The sequence below is a fragment of the Sorghum bicolor genome, unplaced genomic scaffold (genome assembly GCF_000003195.3).
Source record: "Sorghum bicolor cultivar BTx623 unplaced genomic scaffold, Sorghum_bicolor_NCBIv3 super_29, whole genome shotgun sequence".
Classification (NCBI taxonomy): Eukaryota; Viridiplantae; Streptophyta; class Magnoliopsida; order Poales; family Poaceae; genus Sorghum; species Sorghum bicolor.
Genome location: NW_018396405.1, coordinates 347,712 through 367,906, shown reverse-complemented (window position 1 = coordinate 367,906; position 20,195 = coordinate 347,712). Strand labels below are relative to the sequence as shown.

General features: G+C 42.5%; 1 protein-coding gene across 1 annotated transcript in view; it reads right to left on the bottom strand.

Annotated features, from left to right (window-relative positions):
* Positions 1–9,882: 9,882 nt before the first annotated feature.
* LOC110431500 overlaps positions 9,883–20,195 on the bottom strand; it is a 55,117-nt gene continuing 44,804 nt past the window's right edge. Inside the window, exons 4-6 of the mRNA XM_021450605.1 lie at positions 10,476–14,521; positions 10,019–10,133; positions 9,883–9,902 (exon numbers count right to left, since the gene is read on the bottom strand). Coding sequence (XP_021306280.1) covers positions 9,883–9,902; positions 10,019–10,133; positions 10,476–14,521 — 4,181 coding nt within the window. The remainder of the gene's footprint in view (positions 9,903–10,018; positions 10,134–10,475; positions 14,522–20,195) is intronic.

Genomic DNA, 20,195 nt, shown 5'->3' with positions numbered 1-20,195 from the left:
GACTGAAGTGAGATTGCATATGATGTACTTCATCTAGTAGTTCCATCGGGTGCATCTACAGTTCCATCGGGTGTGTCCAAATTGATTTCTGAGCATATGGTATGTTCCGTGCAAACCGTGCTCCTATCTTGCATCAAGATTAGAATTATCTCCAAACAGATAGAACCAAGATTCCACATGAGAATCTTCACCAAGGAGTACCAACACGTGCGTCCAAAATAGTTTCTTAGCCTATGGTGCATTAGGCACAAATCGTGTACCTATCTTGCACCGAAACTAACACTATCTCCAAAGAGACCGAAGAGAGATTCTATATGACACACGTCATCTAGGCGTTCTATTGGGTGCTTCCAAATATATTTTGAAGCATATGGTACGTTCGATGCAATTCGTGCACCTATCTTGCATCAAGATTAGCACTATCTCCAAACAAAAGCAAACTGAGCTTCCACTTGAGCCCCTTTACCCAGGAGTATCATCGGGCACATCCAAAATGGTTTCTTAGCCTATGATGCATTAGGCGCAAACTGTGTACCTATCTTGCACCAAAACTAACTCTGTCTCCAAAGAGACCAAAGCGAGATTCTATATGACACATGTCATCTAGGAGTTCTATTGGGGTGCGTCCAAACGGTTTTCCTAGCATATGGTATGTTCCATGCAAACCGTGCACCTATCTTGCATCAAGATTAGCACTATCTCCAAACAGATCGAACCGACCTTCCACTTGAGCCTCTTCACCTAGGAGTATCATCGGGTGCTTCCATAATGGTTTCTGAGCCTATGGTGCATTATGCGCAAACCATGCACCAATCTTGCACCTAAACTAACATTTTCTCCAAACAGATTGAAGCAAGATTCCATATGACACACATGATCTAGGAGTTCTACCGAGTGCGTCCAATTTGATTTATGAGAATATGGTATGTTCCATGCAAACCGTACACATATCTTTCATCAAGATTAGCACTATCTCCAAACAGACCGAACCGAGCTTTTACTTGAGCCTCTTCACCAAGGAGTACCATCGGGAACTTCCACAACGATTTCTGAGCCTATAGTGCACTGGGCACAAACCATGCAACTATCTTGCACCGAAACTAATAATATCTCCAACTGGACTGAAGCGAGATTCCATATGATACACTTCATCTAGTAGTTAAATCAGGTGCATCTATAGTTCCATTGGGTTTGTCCAAATTGATTTCTGAGCATATGGTATGTTCCATGCAAACCGTGCACCTATCTTGCATCAAGATTAGAACTATCTCCAAATAGATAGAACCAAGATTCCACTTGAGCCTCTTCACCAGGAAGTACCATCGTGTGCGTCCAAAATAGTTTCTTAGCCTATGGTGCATTAGGCACAAACCGTGTACCTATCTTGCACCAAAACTAACACTATCTCCAAAGAGACCGAAGCGAGATCCTATATGACACACGTCATCTAGGATTTCTATTGGGTGCTTCCAAATATATTTCGAAGCATATGGTATGTTCCACGTAATTCGTGCACCTATCTTGTATCAAGATTACCACTATCTCCAAACAAAAGCAAACTGAGCTTCCACTTGAGCCCCTTTACCCAGGAGTATATTCGGGTGCATCCAAAATGGTTTCTTAGCCTATGATGCATTAGGCGCAAACTGTGTACCTATCTTGCACCAAAACTAACTCTGTCTCCAAATAGACCGAAGCGAGATTCCATATGACACATGTCATCTAGGAGATCTATTGCGGTGCGTCCAAATGGATTTCTTAGCATATGGTATGTTCCATGCAAACCGTGCACCTATCTTGCATCAAGATTAGCACTATCACCAAACAGATCGAACAGACCTTCCACTTTAGCCTCTTCACCTAGGATTATCATCGGGTGCTTCTATAATGGTTTCTGAGCCTATGGTGCATTATGCGCAAACCATGCACCAATCTTGCACCTAAACTAACATTGTCTCCAAACAGATTGAAGCAAGATTCCATATGACACACATGATTTAGGAGTTCTATCGAGTGCGTCCAAATTGATTTATGAGAATATGATATGTTCCATGCAAACCGTACACCTATCTTTCATCAAGATTAGCACTATCTCCAAACAGACCGAACCGAGCTTTCACTTGAGCCTCTTCACCTAGGAGTACCATCGGGAACTTCCACAACGATTTCTGAGCCTATAGTGCACTGGGCACAAACCATGCAACTATCTTGCACCGAAACTAATAATATCTCCAACTAGACCAAAGCGAGATTCCATATGATACACTTCATCTAGTAGTTAAATCGGGTGCATCTATAGTTCCATCGGGTTTGTCCAAATTGATTTCTGAGCATATGGTATGTTCCATGCAAACCGTGCACCTATCTTGCATCAAGATTAGAACTATCTCCAAATAGATAGAACCAAGATTCCACTTGAGCCTCTTCACCAAGGAGTACCATCGTGTGCGTCCAAAATAGTTTCTTAGCCTATGGTGCATTAGGAACAAACCGTGTACCTATCTTGCACCGAAACTAACACTATCTCCAAAGAGACCGAAGTGAGATTCTATATGACACACGTCATCTAGGATTTCTATTGGGTGCTTCCAAATATATTTCGAAGCATATGGTATGTTCCACGTAATTCGTGCACCTATCTTGCATCAAGATTAGCACTATCTCCAAACAAAGCAAACTGAGCTTCCACTTGAGCCCCTTTACCCAGGAGTATCATCGGGTGCATCCAAAATGGTTTCTTAGCCTATGATGCATTAGGCGCGAACTGTGTACCTATCTTGCACCAAAACAAACTCTGTCTCCAAACAGACCAAAGCGAGATTCCATATGACACATGTCATCTAGGAGTTCTATTGGGGTGCGTCCAAATGGATTTCTTAGCATATGGTATGTTCCATGCAAACCGTGCATGTATCTTGCATCAAGATTAGCACTATTTCCAAACAGATTGAACCGACCTTCCACTTGAGCTTCTTCACCTAGGATTATCATCGGGTGCTTCCATAATAGTTTCTGAGCCTATGGTGCATTATGCGCAAACCATGCACCAATCTTGCACCTAAACTAACACTGTCTCCAAACAGATTGAAGCGAGATTCCATATGACACACATGATCTAGGAGTTCTATCGGGTGCGTTCGAATTGATTTCCGAGAATATGGTACGTTCCATGCAAACCGTACACCTGTCTTGCATCAAGATTAGCACTATCTCCAAACAGAGCGAACCGAGCTTTCACTTGAGCCTCTTCACCTAAGAGTACCATCGGGAACTTCCACAACGATTTCTGAGCCTATGGTGCACTGGGCACAAACCATGCAACTATCTTGCACCGAAACTAATACTATCTCCAACTGGACCGAAGCGAGATTCCATATGATACACTTCATCTAGTAGTTCCATCGGGTGCATCTACAGTTCAATCGGGTGTGTCCAAATTGATTTCTAAGCATATGATATATTCCTTACAAACCATGCACCTATCTTGCATCAAGATTAGAACTATCTCCAAACAGACAGAACCAAGATTCCACATGAGCCTCTTCACCAAGGAGTACCATCGCGTGCGTCCAAAATAGTTTCTTAGCCTATGGTGCATTAGGCACAAACCGTGTACCTATCTTGCACCGAAACTAACACTATCTCAAAAGAGACCGAAGTGAGATTCTATATGACACACATCATCTAGGAGTTCTATTTGGTGCTTCCAAATATATTTCAAAGCATATGGCACGTTCCATGCAATTCGTGCACCTATCTTGCTTCAAGATTAGCACTATCTCCAAACAAAGCAAACTGAGCTTCCACTTGAGCCCCTTTACCCAGGAGTATCATCGGGCGCATCGAAAATGTTTTCTTAGCCTATGATGCATTAGGAGCAAACTGTGTACCTATCTTGCACCAAAACTAACTCTGTCACGAAACAGACCAAAGCGAGATTCCATATGACACATGTCATCTAGGAGTTCTATTGGGGTGCGTCCAAATGGATTTCTTAGCATATGGTATGTTCCATGCAAACCGTGCATGTATCTTGCATTAAGATTAGCACTATCTCCAAACAGATTGAACCGACCTTCCACTTGAGCCTCTTCACCTAGGAGTATTATCGGGTGCTTCCGTAATTGTTTCCGAGCCTATGGTGCATTATGCGCAAACCATGCACCAATCTTGCACCTAAACTAACATTGTCTCCAAACAGATTGAAGCAAGATTCCATATGACACACATGATCTAGGAGTTCTATCGGGTGCGTTCGAATTGATTTCCGAGAATATGGTATGTTCCATGCAAACCATACACCTATCTTGCATCAAGATTAGCACTATCTTCAAACAGACCGAACAGAGCTTTCACTTGAGCCTCTTCACCTAGGAGTACCATCGGGAACTTCGACAACGGTTTCTGAGCCTATGGTGCACTGGGCAGAAACCATGCAACTATCTTGCACCGAAACTAATACTAAATCCAACTGGACCGAAGCGAGATTCCATATGATACACTTCATCTAATAGTTCCATCGGGTGCATCTACACTTTCATCGGTTGTGTCCAAATTGATTTCTGAGCATATGGTATGTTCCATGCAAACCGTGCACCTATCTTGCATCAAGATTAGAACTATCTCCAAACAGACAGAACCAAGATTCCACATGAGCCTCTTCACCAAGGAGTACCATCGCGTGCGTCCAAAATAGTTTCTTAGCCTATGGTGCATTAGGCACAAACCGTGTACCTATCTTGCACCGAAACTAACACTATCTCCAAAGAGACCGAAGTTAGATTCTATACGACACACATCATCTCGGAGTTCTATTTGGTGCTTCTAAATATATTTCTAAGCATATGGTACGTTCGATGCAATTCGTGCACCTATCTTGCATCAAGATTAGCACTATCTGCAAACAAAGCAAACTGAGCTTCCACTTGAGCCCCTTTACCCAGGAGTATCATCGGGTGCATCCAAAATGGTTTCTTAGCCTATGATGCATAAGGCGCAAACTATGTACCTATCTTGCACCAAAACTAACTCTGTCTCCAAACAGACCAAAGCGACATTCCATATGACACATGTCATCTAGGAGTTCTATTTGGGTGCGTCCAAATGGATTTCTTAGCATATGGTATGTTCCATACAAACCGTGCACCTATCTTGCATCAAGATTAGCACTATCTCCAAACAGATCGAAACGACCTTCCACTTGAGCCTCTTCACCTAAGAGTATTATCGGGTGCTTCCATAATGGTTTCCGAGCCTATGGTGCATTATGCGCAAACCATGCACCAATCTTGCACCTAAACTAACACTGTCTCCAAACAGATTGAAGCAAGATTCCATATGACACACATGATCTAGGAGTTCTATCGGGTGCGTCCAAATTGATTTCCGAGAATACGGTATGTTCCATGCAAACCGTACACCAATCTTGCATCAAGATTAGCACTATCTCCAAACAGACCAAACCAAGCTTTCACTTGAGCCTCTTCACCTAGGAGTACCATCGGGAACTTCCACAACGGTTTCTGAGCCTATGGTGCACTGGGCACAAACCATGCACCTATTTTGCACCGAAACTAATACTATCTCCAACTGGACCGAAGCGAGATTCCATATGATACACTTCATCTAGTAGTTCCATCGGGTGCATCTACAGTTCCATCGGGTGTGTCCAAATCTATTTCTGAGCATATGGTATGTTCCATGCAAACCGTGCACCTATCTTGCATCAAGATTAGAACTATCTCCAAACAGATAGAACCAAGATTCCACATGAGCCTCTTCACCAAGGACTACCATCGCGTGCGTCCAAAATAGTTTCTTAGCCTATGGTGCATTAGGCACCAACTGTGTACCTATCTTGCACCGAAACTAACACTATCTCCAAAGAGACCGAAGTGAGATTCTATATGACACACATCATCTAGGAGTTCTATTTGGTGCTTCCAAATATATTTCGAAGCATATGGTACGTTCCATGCAATTTGTGCACCTATCTTGCATCCAGATTAGCACTATCTCCAAACAAAGCAAACTGAGCTTCCACTTGAGCCCCTTTACCTAGGAGTATCATCGGGTGCATCCAAAATGGTTTCTTAGCCTATGATGCATTAGGCGCAAACTGTGTAACTATCTTGCACCAAAACTAACTCTGTCTCCAAACAGACCAAAGTGAGATTCTATATGACACATGTCATCTAGGAGTTTTATTGGGGTGCGTCCAAATGGATTTTCTTAGCATATGGTATGTTCCATGCAAACCGTGCACCTATCTTGCATCAAGATTAGCACTATCTCCAAACAGATCAAACCGACCTTCCACTTGAGCCTCTTCACCTAGGATTATCATCGGGTGCTTCCATAATGGTTTCTGAGCCTATTGTGCATTATGCGCAAACCATGCACCAATCTTGCACCTAAACTAACATTGTCTCCAAACAGATTGAAGCAAGATTCCATATGACACACATGATCTAGGAGTTCTATCGGGTGCGTCCAAATTGATTTATGAGAATATGGTACGTTCCATGCAAACCGTACACCTATCTTTCATGAAGATTAGCACTATCTCCAAACAGACCGAACCGAGCTTTCACTTGAGCCTCTTCACCTAAGAGTACCATCGGGAACTTCCACAACGATTTCTGAGCCTATAGTGCACTGGGCACAAACCATGCAACTATCTTGCACCGAAACTAATAATATCTCCAACTAGAACGAAGCGAGATTCCATATGATACACTTCATCTAGTAGTTAAATCGGGTGCATCTATAGTTCCATCGGGTTTGTCCAAATTGATTTCTGAGCATATGGTATGTTCCATGCAAACCGTGCACCTATCTTGCATCAAGATTAGAACTATCTCTAAATAGATAGAACCAAGATTCCACTTGAGCCTCTTCACCAAGGAGTACCATCATGTGCATCCAAAATAGTTTCTTAGCCTATGGTGCATTAGGCACAAACCGTGTACCTATCTTGCACCGAAACTAACACTATCTCCAAAGAGACCGAAGTGAGATTCTATATGACACACGTCATCTAGGATTTCTATTGGGTGCTTCCAAATATATTTCGAAGCATATGGTTTGTTCCACGTAATTAGTGCACCTATCTTGCATCAAGATTACCACTATCTCCAAACAAAAGCAAACTGAGCTTCCACTTGAGCCCCTTTACCCAGGAGTATCATCGGGTGCATCCAAAATGGTTTCTTAGCCTATGATGCATTAGGCGCAAACTGTGTACCTATCATGCACCAAAACTAATGTCTCCAAATAGACCGAAGCAAGATTCCATATGACACATGTCATCTAGGAGTACTATTGGGGTGCGTCCAAATGGATTTCTTAGCATATGGTATGTTCCATGCAAACCGTGCACCTATCTTGCATCAAGATTAGCACTATCACCAAACAGATCGAACCGACCTTCCACTTTAGCCTCTTCACCTAGGATTATCATCGGGTGCTTCCATAATGGTTTCTGAGCCTATGGTGCATTATGCGCAAACCATGCACCAATCTTGCACCTAAACTAACAGTGTCTCCAAACAGATTGAAGCAAGATTCCATATGACACACATGATCTAGGAGTTCTATCGAGTGCGTCCAATTTGATTTATGAGAATATGGTATGTTCCATGCAAACCGTACACCTATCTTTCATCAAGATTAGCACTATCTCCAAACAGACCGAACCGAGCTTTCACTTGAGCCTCTTCACCAAGGAGTACCATCGGGAACTTCCACAACGATTTCTGAGCCTATAGTGCACTGGGCACAAACCATGCAACTATCTTGCACCGAAACTAATAATATCTCCAACTAGACCAAAGCGAGATTCCATATGATACACTTCATCTAGTAGTTAAATCGGGTGCATCTATAGTTCCATCGGGTTTGTCCAAATTGATTTCTGAGCATATGGTATGTTCCATGCAAAACGTGCACCTATCTTGCATCAAGATTAGAACTATCTCCAAATAGATAAAACCAAGATTCCACTTGAGCCTCTTCACCAAGGAGTACCATCGCGTGCGTCCAAAATAGTTTCTTAGCCTATGGTGCATTAGGCACAAACCGTGTACCTATCTGGCACCGAAACTAACACTATCTTTAAAGAGACCGAAGTGAGATTCTATATGACACACATCATCTAGGAGTTCTATTTGGTGCTTCCAAATATATTTCAAAGCATATGGTACGTTCCATGCAATTCGTGCACCTATCTTGCTTCAAGATTAGCACTATCTCCAAACAAAGCAAACTGAGCTTCCACTTGAGCCCCTTTACCCAGGAGTATCATCGGGCGCATCCAAAATGTTTCCTTAGCCTATGATGCATTAGGCACAAACTGTGTACCTATCTTGCACCAAAACTAACTCTGTCACGAAACAGACCAAAGCGAGATTCCATATGACACGTGTCATCTAGGAGTTCTATTGGGGTGCGTCCAAATGGATTTCTTAGCATATGGTATGTTCCATGCAAACCGTGCACGTATCTTGCATTAAGATTAGCACTATCTCCAAACAGATTGAACCGACCTTCCACTTGAGCCTCTTCACCTAGGAGTATTATCGGGTGCTTCCGTAATGGTTTCCGAGCCTATGGTGCATTATGCGCAAACCATGCGCCAATCTTGCACCTAAACTAACACTGTCTCCAAATAGATTGAAGCGAGATTCCATATGACACACATGATCTATGAGTTCTATCGGGTGCGTCCAAATTGATTTATGAGAATATGTTATGTTCCATCCAAACCGTACACCTATCTTGCATCAAGATTAGAACTATCTCCAAACAAACAGAACCAAGATTCCACTTGAGCCCCTTCACCAAGGAGTACCATCGTGTGCGTCGAAAATAGTTTCTTAGCCTATGGTGCAATAGGCACAAACCGTGTACCTATCTTGCGCAAAAACTAACAGTCTCCAAAGAGACCGAAGTGAGATGAGATTCTATATGACACACGTCATCTAAGAATTCTATTGGGTGCTTCCAAATATATTTTGAAGCATATGGTACATTCCATGCAATTCGTGCACCTATCTTGCGTCAAGATTTGATATGCTCACGCCTAGGGATGAACCGCAGTTCGGCGTTCTACAACTCCCTCAGGAATCGAAAGAACAAGTTTTGCAAGCCTCTCAAGACTCACGCATAAACAAAACTCCACGAGTTTGTGTATTCTGAATTTTAACCAAGCAAGATGTGTCCTTTCATTGTCTAGTACAAGAGATATATATAGATAGGGGCGTTCAGCTTTGAATACATGACAACATGCACATCCACTAGTGGATTTTGTGGCTGGTTCGCGCGTCTTCTCAGCTTCTGGCAGCAGTTACTAAAATGAGCATAACTCTTTATTGAGAAGTCTAAATAATGAACCGTTTGATGGGCTGCAACATAGACTTAAAGATGCTTTCATCCATCTGTAGAATGCCACGTAACTCCTTGTATTCTGTCCGTGGTGATGCTTGGAATTTGTACCATGGGTCAGCCATCTAGCTTCTGGTTGCCTTCTCATGCAGAAGTAATGAACCACCATTTTATTTATGCACACGATAGGCTTCTTGGTTCAGATGTCCAAAGGCTTGAATCCATCTTCATCCCATGCTAGTTCATACCCTCCATCATTCCTGAGAATGAATTTCCTTCTCCAATTGTTTAGCTCTACTTCTTGTAATTGGACCACTTATATCAAGTGGAGTTTCATTTGAAGATGAATGAATGCTAGGGATGTCCTCATCAGCCTCCCCCTCTTGAGAAGGAGTCGTCCTCGACTCAGGCTCACCAACAAATGGAAGCAAGTCTTTGACATTGAATGTTGGACTAACATTGGAATATTCAGGTGGCAGCTCAATTTTGTATGCATTATCATTTATCTTTTTTAGAACCTTGAATGGACCATCACCTCTAGGTGATAACTTACTCTTACGTTGTTGGGGAAATCGATCCTTGCGTAGATGCAACCACACGAGGTCACCGTGCTGAAATGTAACCTTCTTCTTACCTTTGTTCGCTTGCTTTGCATATTGTGCTGATTTCTTCTCAATATTTCTTCTTGTCTCATCATGTAGCTTCTTGATAAAGTTGGATCTCTTCGCTGCATCCAAGTTAACTTGTTCCTGTAATGGTAAAGGCAAAAGATCCATGGGAGTATGTGGCTTAAAACCATAAACAATTTCAAATGGACAAAAATTTGTTGTGGAATGTAGTGCCCTATTATAAGCAAATTCGACATGTGGAAGACATTCTTCCCACTGCTTCAAATTCTTTTTTAGCACGGCACGCAGCATGGTGGACAGGGTACGGTTGACAACTTCAGTTTGCCCATCCGTTTGTGGGTGACAAGTGGTGGAAAATAACAACTTCGTGCCAAGTTTAGCCCATAATGTCTTCCAAAAATAGCTCAGGAATTTTGTATCTCGGTCTGAAACAATAGTCTTTGGCACTCCATGTAAACGAACAATCTCCCTGAAAAACAAATCAGCAACGTGTGAAGCATCATCGCTCTTGTGACATGGAATAAAATGTGCCATTTTTGAGAAGCGATCAACAATAACGAAGATAGAGTCCCTCCCCCTCTGAGACCTTGGTAATCCCAGAATAAAATCCATGGATATATCTTCCCAAGGTACAGTTGGGATTGGTAATGGAGTATAGAGACCATGGGGATTAAGGCGGGACTTAGCTTTCAAGCAGATTATGCAGCGCTCGACATGTCGTTGAACATCACGTCGCATATGTGGCCAAAAGAAATGATCAGAGAGCATGTCCAATGTCTTTTTGATGCCAAAATGACCAGCTAAGCCACCAGCATGTGCTTCCTGTAAAAGAACTTGACGAATCGAGCAGGCTGGAATGCATAGTTTGTTAGTTCGAAATAAAAAATCATCATGTACATAATACTTGTCCCAGCCTTTTCCAGCAATGCAATGAGAGAAAGGTTCTTTAAAATCAGAATCAGTTGCATAGAGTGTTTTAATGGATTCCAAACCAAGCACTTTTGTATCTAATTGTGTAACCAAACCACACCTTCTTGACAAAGCATCTGCAACAATGTTATCTTTACCACGCTTATGTTTAACAACATACGGAAATGTTTCTATGAACTCGATCCATTTAGCATGTCTACGATTCAGTTTGCCTTGACTTTTTAAATATTTCAAAGCTTCATGATCAGAATGGATGACAAATTCTTTAGGTAACAAATAATGTTGCCAAACTTCCAAAACTCGAACTAAGGCATAAAGCTCTTTATCATAGACAGAATAATTCAGATGTGGACCATTTAACTTTTCAGAAAAGTAGGCAATAGGTTTACCTTCTTGAAGTAGCACACCTCCAATGCCAATACCACTTGCATCACATTCAATCTCAAAAGTCTTACCGAAGTTAGGTAGCTGCAGCAGTGGTGCTTCACAAAGCTTTCTTTTTAACTCTACAAAGGCTTGCTCTTGATCATCTCCCCATTTGAATGGAACATCCTTCTTTGTCAAGTTGTTAAGTGGTGCAGCGATCGTGCTGAAATCTTTAACAAATCGTCGATAGAAACCTGCAAGACCATGGAAACTTCGAATTTGGCTCACATTTGTAGGAGTAGGCCAATCCTTTATTGCCTTAACCTTCTCTTCATCAACCTGGATGCCATCTGCAGTCACAACAAAACCAAGAAAAACAACACGATCTGTGCAAAATGTGCACTTAGCAATGTTGGCATACAATTTCTCTTCCCTCAAAACAGCAAGTACTTGATGGATATGATCAAGATGTTCATCAAATGATTTGCTATAGATCAGAATATCATCAAAATAAACAACTACAAACTTGCCAATGAAAGCTCGTAAAACATGATTCATTAAGCGCATAAAAGTTGAAGGAGCATTTGTCAAGCCAAAGGGCATCACAAGCCATTCATACAAGCCAAATTTAGTTGTAAATGCTGTCTTCCATTCATCACCAATTTTCATGCGAATTTGGTGATAGCCACTGCGTAAATCAATCTTGGTGAAAATAGTTGAGCCGCTCAGTTCATCTAACATGTCATCAAGCCTAGGAATGGGATGGCGATATCGTACAGTTATAGCATTAATGGCACGACAATCGACACACATGCGCCAAGATCCATCTTTCTTAGGGACCAAAAGTACTGGAATAGCACAAGGTGATAGAGATTCACGAACATACCCTTTGTCCAAAAGCTCTTTTACCTGTCGCTGAATTTCTTTGGTTTCTTCAGGATTAGCACGGTAGGCTGGACGATTGGGAAGAGAAGCTCCAGGTACCAAATCGATTTGATGCTCAATACCACGGAGTGGAGGAAGGCCAGCTGGTACCTCATCAGGAAAAACATCTTCCAAGTCCTGTAAGAGATCAAGAACAGCACTAGGCAGCGATGAAGGTAAATCGTTAGTTGAAAGTAGGACCTCCTTGTGCAAGAGCACAAAGAATGGGGCTGTGGTGTTCCTCACTTCTCTCAAATCACTCCTGCTCACAAATAAGCACTCATTTTGGTGGTGTTGTTTTGTAGTGGAAAGAGGCTTTATGTGGCTAGATTGGTTAGAAGTCTCTCCCTTACTAGTGTTGGCAGCCTCACTCAATTTTCTTTTGTCAGATTCTTCTTTTTTCATGCGAGCCACATCTGAAGCATAGATCTCTTCTGGAGATAATGGAACAAGAACCACCTTCTTGTCGTTGTGGATGAAAGTATACTTGTTAGACCGCCCAAAGTGCACCGAATCCACATCAAACTGCCATGGACGACCCAACAGCAAATGGCATGCTTGCATGGGTACAATATCACAATCAACCTCACCATGATAGTCACCAATGGAGAAAGACAAACGAACCATGGATGAGACCTTCACTGTCCCTGAATTATTCAGCCACTGCATATGGTAAGGGTGTGGATGGCGGCGTGTTGGTAGGCCAAGCTTCTCAACAAGCAAGACACTAACAATATTATTGCAGCTCCCACCATCTATGATGAAACGACACACTTGACCTTTCACTTTGCATCGGGACTGAAACAAATTATGACGTTGTCCTTGTTCAGCAGCAACAAACTGAGTGGAAAGAACTCTTCTAACCACCAAATAAGGAGATGATCTATTCATTTTAGAAGGCTCCAAATCAGGAAAATCAGCAAGCAACTCATCAAAATCAGCACTAGTAATCTCATTAGAATATGGAGAAATAACATCTTCTATCATGTCACTGGGAGCAAAAGTTAGAATAGGTTGAATAGCTAAACAATTCAGACCTAGCTCAAAAGTACCATCCTCAGCTGAATACTCACAAGTGTCAAGAGTATGATCTGCAAAGACATTGTGAAACTCGTCCTCCTCTTCACTTTGTGAATCATATGAACCATCAGCAAGGGCAATAATCGTATGACGATTGGGACATTCAGCTTGCTTATGCCCATGACCACCACACTTAAAACACTCAATCTTGCTTGTATGCCTTGGGGCTGCAGTAGCAGAGGAGCTGGACTGAGTAGAGCTTACAGCTTTGCCTTTGGAATCAAAATGTTTGGAAGAAGTTGCACGAGATGTAGGTGTGTGCACCCCTGACCCGTGCTTCTGTGACTGGCGCCATGAAGTAGCACTATTATGAGCTGAAAATGAAGCACGATCTTTATAAGATCCAGCAAGTTGTCGTTCTGCCCTTTTTGCAAAATGTACCAACTCAGTGAGACATGTGTAGTTTGTCATATCCACTTTATCAGCAATGGGCTTATTGAGGCCAACCAGAAATCGAGCCATTGTGGATTCCTCATCTTCAGTTATCCCTGTACGAAGTAAACACATTTCCAATTCTTGAAAATATTCATCAACAGTACGAGTACCTTGCACAAGACGTTTTAGCTTCAAATGTAGATCACGAGAGTAATATGCAGGAACAAAACGACGTCGCATTTCCCTCTTCATGTCTTCCCAAGTAATACGATCATGTCCAGCGCGTCGGAGTTCAGTACACACTTGATTCCACCAAGTGATTGCATAGCCTGAAAACTCAATTGCAGCAAGCTTTGCTTTCTTGACAGGAGGATAAGGATACAAATCAAAGATCTGTTCAACCTTAGTCTCCCACTCAAAATAATCATCAGCACTTTCTTTTCCATTAAATTTTGGAATAGACACTTTCACTTTGCTTAAACCATCATCATCAAGGCGACGGTGGCGGTCACGATAACCACGATGGCCACCATGGCGATGATCATCCATGTCAGACAACATATCATCATCACCATCATAATATCGTCCACCTCGAACAGGAATGCGCCGAGCACGACCAAAATTAAGAAGACCATGACCACGCCCGCCACGTCCACGACCAGCGGGACGACGCGGTGGCTCATCCTCCTCGTCAATATCATCATCCTCATTTGGTGGCGGTTCTCGACGTGGTATGTTCAATTGGAGAGTTTGGAGCTGCTGCACCAAATCATTCATTTGTGTACGCAACTCCTGAAATTCCTCCACCGAAACAGCGGCACCATCTCCACGTCCTGCCATGTTAGTAGAGGGAAAAAAAAAGACAATATATATGTGGAATCACTCCCTCACCACTTACAAAACAAGTTCTTTCTCTCCCTGAAAAGAGCAAGAACCGGGGCTGCGATCTGTAGGGAAGAGTGATTGTAACAGCGACGACGGTGCAACAACTCACGGTGCTTTAAGTGGAGCTTGGTGGGGTAATATGTTAGTGGAATGCACAGAAATGTAGTGATGCAAAACCAAATAATAATCCAAGAACAGAAGTTGCTGAATATAAAGGAAAGGATGCACAAAGAAAGGAATGAGATGTAGTAAGTGGATAGATGATCACCAATTTGCACCAACCGAAAACTTGTTGCTGCCCAAACCCCTTTTTGGTGTGCTGCACACAGTTCTCTTTTTGTTTTTCTTTTTTTTTCTTGCTTTTCTTTTTTTTTCTCTTTTTTTTTTGGAACAAAAACTCGTTTTCAGTCCTTCTTTTGACCCATAGACATCTTTTCTTTTAACCTCTGTGTCAAACGCAGCACAACTTTCAACTAAAGGGGATCACTAAGATGGATGGTGCAGCACAAAAACAAGAAACTGCGGTGGGGAATATGTGGCGGTTAGAAAACAAGGGTGGGATGGGTGGGTATTTTTTTTTGTTTATATATACGCAGCAAGCAATGATGATCAGATCAAGGGTGGGATGGATGGGTACATGCAGCAAGCAATTTGATGATTAGAACAAAGATAATAACTAGAACAATGTGGAAAAGAAAAATTCAGCAACTAGACAAATATTAAAGGATTAAAACTCGATAAAGCAAACTACAAAATCAGTAGCACATATGAATTTGGGCTGTAGGTTTTCTTTTTGGCTCTCAGTGGACAGTAGGTATTTAAACTCTATCCTACCAAAATCAAGAACAATCCTACCGAGGAAACGAAGGCTTTGGTACCAGATGATATGCTCACGCCTAGGGATAGCGTGAGACAAGTCGTTGTGGCCCGATCTTCTCGTAGGATTCGCGAACTTGATAACTTGTCGCTGCGTGACCTGGTGAAGAGGCAGTGCACCGCGAGGCTGTCCACGCGACGAACTACCGAGACAATCACCCTTCCACGTACCGACGAACAGCCCACGCAATCACGCCGTATAGACGTGAAGGCACAAACTGGATGAACCGCAGTTCGGCGTTCTACAACTCCCTCAGGAATCGAAAGAACAAGTTTTGCAAGCCTCTCAAGACTCACGCATAAACAAAACTCCACGAGTTTGTGTATTCTGAATTTTAACCAAGCAAGATGTGTCCTTTCATTGTCTAGTACAAGAGATATATATAGATAGGGGCGTTCAGCTTTGAATACATGACAGCATGCACATCCACTAGTGGATTTCGTGGCTGGTTCGCGCGTCTTCTCAGCTTCTGGCAGCAGTTACTAAAATGAGCATAACTCTTTATTGGGAAGTCTAAATAATGAACCGTTTGATGGGCTGCAACATAGACTTAAAGATGCTTTCATCCATCTGTAGAATGCCACGTAACTCCTTGTATTCTGTCCGTGGTGATGCTTGGAATTTGTACCATGGGTCAGCCATCTAGCTTCTGGTTGCCTTCTCATGCAGAAGTAATGAACCACCATTTTATTTATGCACACGATAGGCTTCTTGGTTCAGATGTCCAAAGGCTTGAATCCATCTTCATCCCATGCTGGTTCATACCCTCCATCATTCCTGAGAATGAATTTCCTTCTCCAATTGTTTAGCTCTACTTCTTGTAATTGGACCACTTATATCAAGTGGAGTTTCATTTGAAGATGAATGAATGCTAGGGATGTCCTCATCAAGATTAGCACTATCTCTAAACAAAAGCAAACTGAGCTTCCACTTGAGCCCCTTTACCCAGGAGTATCATCGGGTGCATCCAAAACGGTTTGTTAGCCTATGATGCATTAGGCGCAAACTGTGTACCTATCTTGCACCAAAACTAACTCTGTCTCCAAATAGACCGAAGCGAGATTCCATATGACACATGTCATCTAGGAGTTCTATTGGGGTGCGTCCAAATGGATTTCTTAGCATATGGTATGTTCCATGCAAACCATGCACCTATCTTGCATCAAGATTAGCACTATCTCCAAACAGATCGAACCGACCTTCCACTTGAGCCTCTTCACCTAGGATTACCATCGGGTGCTTCCATAATGGTTTTGAGCCTATGGTGCATTATGCGCAAACCATGCACCAATCTTGCACCTAAACCAACACTGTCTCCAAACAGATTGAAGCAAGATTCCATATGCCACACATGATCTAGGAGTTCTATCGGGTGCGTCCAAATTGATTTTTGATAATATGGTATGTTCTATGCAAACCGTACACCTATCTTTCATCAAGATTAGCACTATCTCCAAACAGATCGAACCGACCTTCCACTTGAGCCTCTTAACCTAGGAGTACCATTGGGAACTTCCACAACGATTTCTGAGTGCACTGGGCACAAACCATGCAACTATCTTGCACCGAAACTAATACTATATCCAACTGGACTGAAGCGAGATTCCATATGATACACTTCATCTAGTAGTTCCATCGGGTGCATCTACAGTTCCATCGGGTTTGTCCAAATTGATTTCTGAGCATATGGTATGTTTCATGCAAACCGTGCACCTATCTTGCATCAAGATTAGAACTATCTCCAAATAGTTTCTTAGCCTATGGTGCATTAGGCACAAACCGTGTACCTATCTTGCACCGAAACTAACACTATCTCCAAAGAGACCGAAGTGAGATTCTATATGACACACGTCATCTAGGAGTTCTATTGGGTGCTTCCAAATATATTTCTATGCATATGGTATGTTCGATGCAATTCGTGCACTTATCTTGCATCAAGATTAGCACTACTCCAAACAAAGCAACTGAGCTTCCACTTGAGCCCCTTTATCCAGGAGTATCATCGGATGCATCCAAAATGGTTTCTGAGCCTATGATGCATTAGACGCAAACTGTGTACCTATCTTCCACCAAAACTAACTCTGTCTCCAAACAGACCAAAGCGAGATTCTATATGACACATGTCATCTTGGAGTTCTATTGGGGTGCGTCCAAATGGATTTCTTAGCATATGGTATGTTCTATGCAAACCGTGCACCTATCTTGCATCAAGATTAGCACTATCTCCAAACAGATCGAACCGACCTTCCACTTGAGCCTCTTCACCTAGGAGTATTATCGGGTGCTTCCATAATGGTTTCTGAGCCTATGGTGCATTATGCGCAAACCATGCACCAATCTTGCACCTAAACTAACACTGTCTCCAAACAGATTGAAGCAAGATTCCATATGACACACATGATCTAGGAGTTCTATCGGGTGCGTCCAAATTGATTTCCGAGAATATGGTATGTTTCATGCCAACCGTACACCTATCTTGCATCAAGATTAGCACTATCTCCAAACAGATCGAACTGAGCTTTCACTTGAGCCTCTTCACCTAGGAGTACCATCAAGAACTTCCACAACGGTTTCTGAGCCTATGGTGCACTAGGCACAAACCATGCACCTATCTGGCACCGAAACTAATACTATCTCCAATTGGACTGAAGCAAGATTCCATATGATACACTTCATCTAGTAGTTCCATTGGGTGCATCTACAGTTCCATCGGGTGTGTCCAAATTGGTTTCTGAACATATGGTATGTTCCATTGAAACCGTGCACCTATCTTGCATCAAGATTAGAACTATCTCCAAACAGACAGAACCGAGATTCCACATGAGCCTCTTCACCAAGGAGTACCATCGCGTGCGTCCAAAATAGTTTCTTAGCCTATGGTGCATTAGGCACAAACCGTGCACCTATCTTGCACCGAAACTAACACTGTCTCCAAAGAGACCCAAGTGAGATTCTATATGACACACGTCATCTAGAAGTTCTATTGGGTGCATCCAAATATATTTCGAAGCATATGGTACGTTCCATGCAATTCGTGCGCCTATCTTGCGTCAAGATTAATACTATCTCCAAACAAAAGCAAACTGAGCTTCCACTTGAGACCCTTTACCCAGGAGTATCATCGGGTGCATCCAAAATGGTTTCTTAGCCTATGATGCATTAGGCGCAAACTGTGTACCTATCTTGCACCAAAACTAACTCTGTCTCCAAACAGACCGAAGCGAGATTCCGTATGACACATGTCATCTAGGATTTCTATTGGGGTGCGTCCAAATGGATTTCTTAGCATATGGTATGTTCCATGCAAACCATGCACCTATCTTGCATCAAGATAAGCACTATCTCCAACACAGATCAAATTGACCTTCCACTTGAGCCTCTTCACCTAGGAGTATTATCGGGTGCTTCCATAATGGTTTCTGAGCCTATGGAGCATTATGCGCAAACAATGCACCTATCTTGCACCTAAACTAACACAGTCTCCAAACAGATTGAAGCAAGATTCCATATGACACACGTGATCTAAGAGTTCTATCGGGTGCATCCAAATTGATTTCAAAGAATGTGGTATGTTCCATGCAAACCGTACACCTATCTTGCATCAAGATTAGCACTATCTCCAAACAGACCGAACCGAGCTTTCACTTCAGCCTCTTCACCTAGGAGTACCATCGGGAACTTCCACAACGTTTTCTGAGCCTATGGTGCACTGGGCACAAACCATGCAATTATCTTGCACCGAAACTGATACTATCTCCAACTGGACTGAAGCGAGATTCCATATGATACACTTCATGTAGTAGTTCCATCGGGTGGATCTACAGTTCCATCGGGTTTGTCCAAATTGATTTCTAAGCATATGGTATGTTCCACGCAAAGCGTGCACCTATCTTGCATTAAGATAAGAACTATCTCCAAAAAGACAGAACAAAGATTCCACTTGAGCCTCTTCACCAAGGAGTACCATCGTGTGCGTCCAAAATACTTTCTTAGCCTATGGTGCATAAGGCACAAACCGTGTACCTATCTTGCACCGAAACTAACACTATGTCCAAAGAGACCGAAGTGAGATTCTATATGACACACGTCATCTAGGAGTTCTATTGGGTGCTTTCAAATATATTTCGAAGCATATGGTACGTTCCATGCAATTCGTGCACCTATCTTGCGACAAGATTAGCGCTATCTCCAAACAAAAGCAAACTGAGCTTCCACTTGAGACCCTTTACCCAGGAGTATCATCGGGTGCATCCAAAATGGTTTCTTAGCCTATGATGCATTAGGCGCAAACTGTGTACCTATCTTGCACCAAAACTAACTCTGTCTCCAAACAGACCGAAGCGAGATTCCGTATGACACATGTCATCTAGGAGTTCTATTGGGGTGCGTCCAAATGGATTTCTTAGCATATGGTATGTTCCATGCAAACCATGCACCTATCTTGCATCAAGATTAGCACTATCTCCAACACAGATCGAATTGAGCTTCCACTTGAGCCTCTTCACCTAGGAGTATTATCGGGTGCTTCCATAATGGTTTCCAAGCCTATGGTGCATATGCGCAAACCATGCACCTATCTTGCACCTAAACTAACACAGTCTCCAAACAGATTGAAGCAAGATTCCATATGACACACGTGATCTAAGAGTTCTATCGGGTGCGTCCAAATTGATTTCAAAGAATGTGGTATGTTCCATGCAAACCGTACACCTATCTTGCATCAAGATTAGCACTATCTCCAAACA